Source organism: Gossypium arboreum, chromosome 5 (assembly GCF_025698485.1).
Source record: "Gossypium arboreum isolate Shixiya-1 chromosome 5, ASM2569848v2, whole genome shotgun sequence".
In the NCBI taxonomy this organism is placed as follows: domain Eukaryota; kingdom Viridiplantae; phylum Streptophyta; class Magnoliopsida; order Malvales; family Malvaceae; genus Gossypium; species Gossypium arboreum.
The window spans coordinates 16,988,503-16,999,958 of record NC_069074.1 but is presented as its reverse complement, the minus strand read 5'-3'; the positions used below and the strand labels follow the sequence as shown (position 1 = coordinate 16,999,958).

The 11,456-nt window shown below is 35.5% G+C and overlaps 2 protein-coding genes across 2 annotated transcripts; one reads left to right on the top strand and one right to left on the bottom strand.

Moving 5' to 3' along the window:
- Positions 1-213: 213 nt before the first annotated feature.
- Positions 214-2,970, top strand: LOC108486406 (uncharacterized). Its single transcript, XM_017790454.2, has 8 exons — positions 214-585; positions 859-1,122; positions 1,211-1,282; positions 1,405-1,443; positions 1,684-1,791; positions 2,007-2,104; positions 2,226-2,337; positions 2,470-2,970. The coding sequence occupies exons 1-8, from the start codon at positions 421-423 to the stop codon at positions 2,716-2,718; spliced, it is 1,107 nt and encodes a 368-aa protein (XP_017645943.1). The 5' UTR covers positions 214-420; the 3' UTR covers positions 2,719-2,970.
- An 88-nt stretch (positions 2,971-3,058) lies between these two features.
- On the bottom strand, positions 3,059-5,649 carry LOC108486405 (ornithine transcarbamylase, chloroplastic). The gene is made up of 5 exons (XM_017790453.2): positions 5,234-5,649; positions 4,484-4,818; positions 4,178-4,309; positions 3,801-4,076; positions 3,059-3,512 (listed from the first exon to the last, which is right to left on the bottom strand). Exons 1-5 carry the CDS (start codon positions 5,442-5,444, stop codon positions 3,330-3,332), a joined length of 1,137 nt encoding a protein of 378 aa, XP_017645942.1. The 5' UTR covers positions 5,445-5,649; the 3' UTR covers positions 3,059-3,329.
- Positions 5,650-11,456: the final 5,807 nt, after the last annotated feature.

Below are 11,456 nucleotides of genomic sequence, written 5' to 3'. Positions count from 1 at the left end.
CCAAAACACAAGTTATAGAATCTCACTCAAATTGGAAATTATTGGAATCGACACTTTTTTACAAGTTAGAACACAAGGTGAAGACAAGCCACAATATCATTATTCATTAGTAATAACCGACAAACCCCAAATAAACTTAGCTGTCAGAATCATAATTCAGAATCCACCCCGTAGCTGGGGCCAAAAGGCTTCTTTTTTTTTTTTTTTGTATAAATAAATAGAAATACAGTGGTCATTTTTTGATGGAGAGAAATACAGGGAATTGAATAGGCCGAAAGTGGGAGCAGAAGAGTGCCATATCGTGGACCTTCAATATCTGCTTGCAGTGCGGGGTACGCATGTTCTGCCCCCCGCCTATATAATACCATATGTTCTTTGCAATTTCATAGGGAGTCTTCGAGGCAGACACTACCTAAAGTTATGGGAGCAGAAACATTGTTAAAGAATGGGGAGGCTAGGGTTCAGCTTGACCCTAAGGTTCCTGTCATACTGGGACTCCAACCAGCTTCCCTCATCGATCACGTGGCTCGTGTCGATCGGTCCTTGCTCGATCAAATTCCCGGTGAACGTGGTGGCTCTATTCCGGTATTTTCCTTTCTTTTTTTAACCCCTTTAACTATACTTTTTAATAAATCCTTATTCGTTAATTTTTTCTCAAGATTTGTTTGCTTGGAAACTACTCATATTCTTCTGAACATTTCGAGTCCCAATGTGACGGGCTTTTTCTATCAATTCTTTTTTATCTTTGTTTTTCATTCCAAGTTTTTTGGATTTTTTTTTTTTTTGGTTGATATGAGAACAAATCATAGATATAGTTGGAATGAGGTTCTGTTGTTATTGAAGACTATCATTATGTAGGTGGCGATGGAGGAGCTTGAGCATATATTAAGCGAGTTGAAAAGGCACGTCCTTGCTTCAGCTGATGATTCATCTCCTATGAAAACTATGGCTGGGGGAAGTGTTGCAAATACTATTCGAGGGCTTAGCTCAGGCTTTGGGGTTAACTGTGGTATGATTGGGGCCTATGGGGATGATGAACAAGGTCAATTGTTTGCATGTAACATGAACACTAGTGGGGTTAATGTTTCAAGGTTGAGAAAGAAGAAAGGGCCTACAGCTCAGGTAACCTTCATGAATACAGTTTCTATGAAATTGAATTGTACTTTAAATGGTAAGTGCTAAAACTTTCCTGGCAACTGTCATGGTCCAGTGTGTATGCCTAGTTGATGCATTTGGCAATCGTACAATGCGACCTTGCCTAGCAACAGCTGTAAAAGTTCAGGTGAACGTCACGGTCCCCCTTTATTTCATAATTAGTTTTCTTTCTTGATTTTAAGGATTTATGTCTGCAGCTTACTGAATGCAAATTTACAATCAATTTTTCTTTTCCACTTTTCTTTTCAGGGGGATGAACTGACCAAAGGGGATTTTAGTGGTTCCAAGGTGAGTCCTATTTTATAGAATTGACACAACAAATCTGCATTAGATATTTGTGGATTTTCCCTCCCCATTTTTTATAACAGAGGAGCCCTGAGTATCATACTCTTTTGATCATGGTTTGCCAATGGCATAAGAATGTAGATGGGTAGAATTGATACTTTCGAACAGATTATATATCATTCAGCTCTTTGGAGCTGTTTTGATTGAGGAGCATTCAACTTAATGATGTATCTATCGTTGCAGTGGCTGGTGATGAGATTTGGGGCATTCAATTTGGAAGTTATTCAAGCAGCTATAAGAATTGCCAAACAACAGGGTGTCTTTGTTTCGTTGGATTTGGCAAGTTTTGAGGTAATTGTTACGGGTTCATGTTTTGCTGAAGGTTGAATCTAATGTTTAACATGTAAGACAAGCAGTTTACTTGCATATTTTGAAAGCAATCATAAATTATTTAGATTTACGGTTGCTATTCTACTTAATGGAGTGCTGGTATTTCATCTCTGAATGGCATCTAACTGTTCTTCAATTCACAATTCTCCATTATAAAGTGTGTGACTTTTGGTCAGATGGTGCGGAATTTTAGAGTACCTCTTCAACAGTTACTGGAGTCAGGGGATATTGATCTCTGCTTTGCCAATGAGGATGAGGCAACAGAATTGCTAAGGTGTCTGTCACTTGTTTTTCTAATAATGAACGGAGTCCTTTAATGTTCATTCAGAATTTCGGAAATTGCTGCAGTGACTACATGTGTTAGCTGCTGATACTATATTCTCTGTTTTCTTTAGGGGTGAAGGGAATGCACATCCCGAAGCTGCAGTTGAATATCTGTCCAAATATTGCAGGTGGGCTGTGGTTACATTAGGGTCCAATGGATGCATTGCGAAACATGGGGAAGAGGTTGGTCAATTTCAACTTAGCAATTCCTTCATTTAGGGATATGCCTTTTGACATAGTTACCATTCTGAACTTGGATATGACCAAATTGTGCCCATTTTCATGGAAGTCTTGGTTGATTTCGTTGTATGACAGATTGTCCAAGTTCCGGCAATAGGGGAGGCAAAAGCAGTTGATGCCACAGGAGCTGGAGACCTATTCGCTAGCGGTTTCTTATATGGATTGGTGAAGGGATTATCTCTTGAGGAATGTTGCAAAGTGGGGTCATGTAGTGGTGGATCAGTTATACGTTCACTTGGGGGTGAGGTAACCCCTGAGAATTGGCAATGGATGTACAAGCAGATGCAGAGGAAGGGCCTCTCACTTCCTGATATTCGGAACTGAATGTCTCCATAACAAAATAACTATTCATTTTCAGACATCACTGTGGCTTTTGTTTTTTCCGAACGAAAAGGGCAGCCTTAGTTGCATTTTGGGGCTCAATTGATTTGATCACACGACTCCTTATCAGCAGAGGCATCAACATATATGCAATGTTGAATCATCATTGGGTAATTTCTGTAGAAAACTTATTTGCAAGGACCTCAAATCCTTATTCCGAGTATTATCAAGAAGCAAAAGCCTTATGTTACCTTATTCCTTGCTTCGAAATTGTCATTTCGCGCATAAATCATCTACCAAACTAGAGCTGAAATCTCTTAAAACGTGCAATTCAAAGGCAGGGTGAATTTCAATTGCAGCATCCTCGTCCATATTCTACTAAATCAAACAAATATACGCACCAAAAGTTATTGATAACACGCTGACACTAGCAATGTACATATACTGAAGTTGGATTGTAATCGCCGATATAGATACTAGAATTCGTTAAGTTTAAAACCCTTACACCCATCAAAGTTGCTCAAAAAGTCAGAAGTTCGATTTTGCATCTAAGATGAAAATGGAGCTCTAGAAATAACATGCCTGCCTTCTAAAATTGCAGCACTTCCATGCAATTATAACCCAAGAGCATGAAGCATTATAGCATTCTGTGCATGCATACGATTTTCTGCCTGTGGAAAGACGATGGAATTTGGAGCCTCTATAACACCGTCAGTCACTTCTACTCCTCTTTCAGCAGGCAAACAGTGCATGAAATAAGCTTTTGGGCCTGCTATCTTCATAAGAGCTTCATCAACCTGCATCCGAATATGCAAATCAATCAAGACATACACTTGATTGAGATTGATAAGCAAAATAAATAATGATGGAAATTAGGTTAGAAAAAGTAATACAGCTGATCAGGTTTCAACACAGAAGCTCGCCCCAAACCTGAACTAAATTATGCATGCATTAACCCTATGTTTGGATACAATAAAAACAAGGGAAAGGAAGGGAAAGCAATATGAACTAAATGAGTTTCCGTAACACCCATGGTTTATACAATTATGTCAATATCTTGAACGAAGAATCTTAGCCAAACACACCTGAAATCCTTGAAACACTTGGCGACGATGGGCAGCTTCTTCCTTCTGCCCCATACTAGCCCAGACATCTGAATACACAACATCAGCATCTTTAACAGCTTCCTTTGGATCATTTGTGATCTCGATCTTGCTGATCCCAGTTTTTTGTGCCTTCTCAACAGTCTCCTTATCAGGCTCAAAACCTTTAGGGCAGGCACAGACAAAGTGGAAAGGAACAACAGAAGCCAGCAACAACCAAGAGTGAACAATGTTGTTTCCATCCCCAACATAGACAACCTGAAATTCGCATTCAGGTCGAACCAAAGTTAAATCACACAACCAGATAAGATCCACAATATAGAAGATAGCAAAGAAGGCGCAACAGTGAGAAAAGACACCTTCGTTCCTTCCAACCGACCGATATGTTCAATAATAGTGAGTGCATCTGCCATTATTTGACAAGGGTGGTTGTAATCTGTCAAGCCATTAATGACAGGTACACTGGAAAATTTAGCCAAATCAAGAATGTCCTGAAACGGAACAGATAACAAACTGTATCTTTAAGCATAAAGCTTTTCAAACTAAAAAATGCATCAAACACAAGTATGTGAACCTTTTAAAGCAATCCTCAGCTCTCAATTTGGCATTTGAGTAACAATAACCTTGCATATAATTACATAAAAAAGAATAACTCACTACTATACCTGATGACCAAAAACACGTGCCATGATAATGTCATTATATCGAGATAAAACACGAGCAACATCACGAGTTTCCTCTCGTTTACCCATCTGGATATCATCTGGTCCCAAATATATAGCATGACCTCCGAGTAAGAAAAACCCACTCTCAAATGAAACCCGTGTCCTCATTGATGGCTTTGCAAAAATCATAGCCATAGTCTTCCCCTTAAATGGAGCTAAGGACCTATCTCCTGATTTTAGGTGTGCCTTGACCTCTGCGGCCCTGTCTAATATCTTCATTATGGTGGCTTTATCAAAGTCGCTAATATGCAAAAAATCCTTCATCCCCCCTTTTGCTATAAAAGAACAAACAAAAATGAGGAAAAGTACAACAAACTACGTGAAGGTAAGCAATTTGTCCATTAAACATTAGCTTTTGATACATTTAGTATTGATTAATTCCATATTCTAAATGCTGCGTAAACCTTAGAACAACTAATAATCAACGAGAATAAAAACCTAAAAAATTTTAAACATTAATTATAGATAAGCATATAAAACCTACATTATTTAAAATGCCGAAAAAAAATACTTCTTTCTAATGAACATTTCGATTATTAGGCCATAATTAAGTAACATTCAAACCCTAATTCCAAGCACGATCTCGAAATTAACTTCTCTACGGAAATGTGAGATTCTGCTCATCCCAATATCAAAACAAAGAGAAGTTATCTAAGAGACAAAAGGATAAAACAAAAAAAAAAAAGGAACCTGTCCCGTTGACGGAGGAAGAAGGTGGTGACGCGGCGGAGGAGGCCTGACAAGATATAAGGGATCGGTGGACAGACGGAGGAGAAGCGAAGGAAATGCTGGAAGATCGGATAGCTTCCCCGTAGAAAGAGGAAGAGGAGGCGACGGGGACGGTGAAAGAGAGAGGGAATTGGTGTGACCGGAATGTGCAGTGGCCAGAAATCGCCGCCATTGTTTGTAGTGAGAAAGCGAAAATGCTAATTGCTAAGTAAGGTGAAGTACCGGTTCTTAACGGATTAAGAATGGTTTTATTATAAGGAGACGAATTGACTCAATTACCCAATGCAAGCATTCATTGTTTGTTTTGTCTTTTTTTTTTTCTCATCAATCAAGTAATTTCAAATACCCATATTGATATTTGATCAATTTATTTGAACAAGTTCTCAAGTTATTTTAACATTTTTTATTGAATGATAAGTGAGATGATAAATTATTTTATTTTATTTTTATTAATATTATATTCTTGTTTGAAAGGAAATCATATATAACTAAAATTTTAAAAAAAAAAAGTAAAGCAAGGAGCAACTGACAAAACTCAAGTCAATAGGCTTATTCCATATACTCAGCCTTAAATCATCATTCTCTATTGGTCCAATAGAAAGATCTAATGTTAAAACATGAGAAATGCAATCACAAATAGTCTCTCATTCAATGATTTGCATGTAATAAGGTTATCTGAACGAGCACTTGACTATTTTATTAACGCACCAACGTGTCTAAAAAAAAGACAGATTAAAAATGAGAACAAAGTTGAAGGTAATTTGTAAGTGACAATCCAAATTTCAAGCGGTCCTCACTATGAGATGTTAAAGCTCTCCAAACTTGTAAACAATTCGTCTCCAAAAAAAAGGGTATCCAAATGCAGGGAATCAATCCAAACTAACGCATCCCTAATGGCATAAATTTCAACCCTTTCAAGAGACAAAGTGACTATACTACGCCCAACAATGCCTTAACAAAATATCCCCAAATCTCGAGTAATAACTACCCAGCTAGTGGCTTGATCAGTTCCAAAACACGACGTGTCTATATGAAGCTGAAGTAGCAACAAAACTATCATGAACTATTGTCATTGGGCTAGACTTTTCGTCTCGCAATCCGTGCGGCCTTAGGTAATTCGCTCTTCCAAACTCGCCTAAGTCAACCTTTACACCCAAAAATGAGGATTCCTTAAGAATTCATCCAATGCACCAATTTGTAAGCGGAAGCAATTAAGCTAAAAAAAAGCTACAAATAAGCAAAAGAAAGCCAAAGAAAGAATGCACACAAGCTGTTTGAGTAAATACCTAAGAATTCTATTACTCTTAAGAATTCAACATACAATGGATGATTTTCAAATGAGGGGGAGGCTCTCTATTTATAGTTGAGCTCCCCCAAAACCAACGGTCAAGATACATTTACATCAACGGATGAGATTAACGATATCCCATGATGTAAGGGATTTTCAAGATATGCCTTATCAAATCTAATCTAATCTTTACAAGATATGATTCCCTCTATCTTCTAAGATTAGTTACCCAAAATAGCCTAAGTTGCCATATCTTCAATATCGGGCCACCCAGCTTCAATCTGACAGGCTTCTCCAACAATTCTTGGAATTGGGTCAGTTCTCGAGGGCTAAATGATCCCTATCTAATAAATCAACCTCTATGGGGCGCATCTTGTTTCATGGTCACGGGCTTTGAACTTTGGCCTGTGACATTCTCCCCCACCCATTCTCACAACGCCCTCATTGCGACTTCTGAATGACACTGGCTTAATTTGTCTTGAAACTCTCTCGTTACCTTGGCCTCTTCCCGATTTACCTTGCAATTGGGTTGTCCCTTTCTTCGGAACCTTTGCATCAGCTTTCGTAGCCTCTTAACTTGAACTGTTGCACTCGTTCGTACATTTCGTTGGTAAGAAGTCTCCGCTCTAACTTGCCCCAATTTTGACTTGTTCCCATTGTGTAACATCCCCTAACCCTCATCCGTCCTCGGAACAGGATTACGAGACATTACCAGTCAATTCAGTTCAATCACTTTGAATCACATTCAAACCTACTCAAAACATGTCAAATTAGACATTTTACGTGCTTATATGATGAATCTTTTTAAGTATTTCACATATATTATCAAATAGTTCAAATTTCTTACCAAATAAGTCAATTCCTACCATATACTATTACCAAATCCAAATTTACTTATTTCGTCCTTACCTTGACAATCCAAAATAGCACATATAGACATTTTAGGTACATGCCATTACCAATAATTAATATACTTCAGCACGTTGAGTTCGGGATCACCCTGGGATGCGGATTCAACTTTCTGACTTTAACCTATCCTGCGTACGAAAACAAACCGTACACTGAGTATGAACTCAGTGGTATTTCTATAATCTGAACACTTAATAATATAACATACACTTAAAAATCATATGACAATCACAATTATATATTTGTTCACTACAAAGATAAATCCTTTATAATTCACTCAAATTTTCTCATCTACTAACCTTATTAGCTTTCCAAAATAAATTCGCAAATCATTTGAACAATAATGTTTTTATTCATAAATAAGTTCAAAGATACATAATTCATATGTCTCACTCATACTTCAGTTCACTGTTCAATATCAGTAAATAATATTCAACTATTCACTTCTCAATCAGTATTATGTACTTATCCATTTCAATAACAGTCAGTATTTTTTGGTAACGATCAATTGATCTTTATTATTCAGTACCAATCAATCATTAAAGAAATCAGGTATTTAGTATTTTTATTTACACCTATTAACATGACTCGGACATTGACGGATACACGAATCCAACCAACACACCAGTACGACACTCAATACCTTATCGGATTAAATCAATGTAACAGTAGAAGTACGACACACATGGTGCCTCATCGACTCAAAGTCGAAGTATCCCTGAACACTTTCAATCCTATGGCATACCAACTATATCTGACTAGCCCGATACAGTTAATAGGGTATTCAATTTACTTTTAACTTTTCCAATCAATATACATTTTAATTAATCACATAAATTCATAATTCAATACAATTCAATTCACTTTTCAGTAACAAATATTGAAATTCCACATTAATCACATATTCATATTTATTTCATCACATTCCCAATCAATTTAATATTCAATATAACATACATTCAATATTCAATTTCCACATCAATCCCATATATCCATATAAATTCAATAAATTTATCACATACCAAATCAATCCATTTCAATTGTAAAACACAATACAAATAATTATCACCTAAATTACTTACCATAATATTTAATCAAAATACAACAATTAATAAATAAATTCACTTTTCAATTTCAACCAATATTCACTCCAGTTCAAATAATCATCTCGATGCACTTATCATACATAGTAAATAATAATTTCAACAATTAAATATTAAGTTCGGATTATAGAAATACAAACCGTAATTTCCGAGCTAACCCTCGTTGATTTTGCCTTTAGCTTCTTTAGCTAAGGTTTTCTGAAACAACGTTAGCTACGAAAATTAAAACAATTTTTATAGTCATTAATTCAATACTAATTTATATTGAATAATTGAATTTCTATTCAATTTCTACCTTATTTTCAATTTGATTCTAACTAAGTTCACTTACTTGTCTAACTCAATTCATACTTTATTTCTACTCAATTTCTTATCGTATTCAACATAAATATCCAATGTTCATGATAAAACCCTAATTTCAAATTTCTTTCAATTTAGTCCTTCAAACACAAAACTTATAACTTACTTTACAATTTAATCCTTTAATCAATTCTAAATAAGAATTCTATCAATTTAATCCCTAATTCAATCATTTTTTCAACATAAACTATACTCAAAACCTAAGAACTTCCAAAATCTCAACTTAATTTCTAAAAAAACTTTGTTCTAAAACTTCTAAAATATCAAAATTAAAATAGAAGGACTTAATTGACTTACCAAATTAAACTCCAAGCTTTAAAACCTTAGTTTTTTTCCTTTTCTTTTCCTTTTCTTCTTTCCTCTCCCTATTTCGAAAGCTTCTGTTTCTTTTCTCCTTTTGTTTCTTTTGTTATTTTACTTTGTTTCATATATCTATATATATATACATTTATTAGTTAATAATATTAATAATAATACATAATAATAATATAATATAATAATATTTAATTCATAAATACCTTTTACTTAAATTATAAGAAAATATTTTATTTTATTGCAAATGTATTTTTATATATTTTACACATGTACCATTAATCATTATACAATTGTCTTCATTTTAATAATTTAATATAAAACTATAATAATTATAATAAATATCTATTTAATAACAAATACATATATCACAATTGTACATATAAATATTTTTACATTTGTATATTATCATTACCATCCATTTGTCTTTCTTTTATTTATTTATCATACAAAAATCTTATCATATAATTATTTAATTAATAAATATCTTTTAACTTAAATTTTAAGTAAATAAATAATTATAATACAAGTCTATATATATATACATTATTACACTTGTACCATCTTATCACCATACACTTGTCTTAATTTATTTTATTTCATAATGTAATAATATTAATAATAATATTTAAATAGAAAACCATAATAATAAATAATAATAAATTCATATAATATATAATCTATGAAATAGGCATAATTGCCTATTTAATCCCTTTATTTTATTTTAATCTATAATTAAACATTTACCCTTTATTCAATTAAATTTTATACCTAATTAACCTTAATTAAACTCTAATTAACCACTCAATTAACTTTGTAAATATTTTTAATAAATATTTACAAATTCGCTTTTCTAAAAATGGAGACTCAATAATACATTTTCCGTTAATCATAAATTTTAGGTCGTTACACATTGGAATTCCCTCGATTCTCAAATCTTGGCTTCGTTCCGTGCACGTTCCCTCAGCCTTCTAGCTTTTCTGACCTTCCCACGGGTTTGCATTGCCTCATTCTGATACCACTTGTCACGGGGCTAGACTTTTTGTCTCGCAATCCGTACGGCCTTAGGCGATTCGCTCGTCCAAACTCGTCTAAGTCAGCCTTTACTCGAGTAAGGATTCCTTAAGAACTCCTCCAAGGCACCAAATTGAAAAGCGGAAGTGATTTATGTCAAAAGAAACAACCAAGAGAACAACAGAATGAGCGCTCGCAAAGTGTTTGAGTAAATTCTTTCTATTCTATTTTCACAAAGAATAATGAAACAATGTAATGGAGTGAGTACAATTGAGGGGAAGGCTCCCCCAAAACTGACGGACAAGATACATTTACATCGACGGACGAGATTAACCATATCTCATGATTTAAGGGATTTACAAGATATGTCATATCAAATCCTATCTAATCTTTACAAGATATGATTCCCTTTATGTTTTAAGATTAGTTACCATAACTGCCTAAGTTGCCATATCTTCGCTATCGGGCCAACCAGGCTTCAATTTGATAAGATTCTCCAACAGTTCGTTGAATCAGGCAAGCTCCCGTGGGCCAAATGATCCCCATCTAAACAATAGACCTCCATCGAATGCATTTGGTGTGATGGTCACAGGCTTTGAACTCTGACCTGTGACATTCTCCCCCACCCATTCTCGCAACGCCCTCGTTGCAGCTTCCAAAAGGCACTACTTGATTCCTCTCAATCTCGTTTTGACGCCTTAGCTTTTCCCTTCTTTCAGGACTTTTGCCTCGGCTTCCATCACTTTTTAACTCGAACCGTCCTACTCGTTTGTACATCTCGATGACAAGGAGTTATGTCACTCCCTTGCCCATATTCTAACTCTCATCGAACAGAATCCTCGTGATTCACAATACTTGACTTCGCTTTGCCCACAATCTCTCGGCTTCCTTGTTCAAGAACTTCGAAAGGGCCCCTACGTTCTTGCCAAGTCAACAAGTTGGAATGCAACACAGTATCAGAGTATTCAGAATGTACCTCTGTATTTACTCGGGTCAACTGTCCCACATGCATCACTTCTTTTTCTTTGAAGTACGATGCACCACCCACCTCTCCCATAGGTGGAAGCCTTGTCGATGACTCAGCCAACTCCGGCGCTTCACTTGACTTGAGCCTTATTGGTCTCAGCTTCACTGTTTTCATCGCAACTTCTTCCTCTAAGTTCGATGACAAACTCAACGCTTCCTTGAGTGGAAGCCC

Bases quoted from the DNA above. Each gene is read 5' to 3' on its own strand.
- LOC108486406 (XM_017790454.2), top strand. From the start codon at position 421: ATGGGAGCAGAAACATTGTTAAAGAATGGGGAGGCTAGGGTTCAGCTT. The intron at 1,792-2,006 runs GTAATTGTTACG...ACTTTTGGTCAG, and splicing joins TGGATTTGGCAAGTTTTGAG to ATGGTGCGGAATTTTAGAGT. The intron at 2,338-2,469 runs GTTGGTCAATTT...GTTGTATGACAG, and splicing joins TTGCGAAACATGGGGAAGAG to ATTGTCCAAGTTCCGGCAAT.
- LOC108486405 (XM_017790453.2), bottom strand. From the start codon at position 5,444: ATGGCGGCGATTTCTGGCCACTGCACATTCCGGTCACACCAATTCCCT. The intron at 4,819-5,233 runs GTTCCTTTTTTT...GTTCTTTTATAG, and splicing joins TTCCTCCGTCAACGGGACAG to CAAAAGGGGGGATGAAGGAT. The intron at 4,310-4,483 runs GTATAGTAGTGA...GTTCCGTTTCAG, and splicing joins CACGTGTTTTTGGTCATCAG to GACATTCTTGATTTGGCTAA.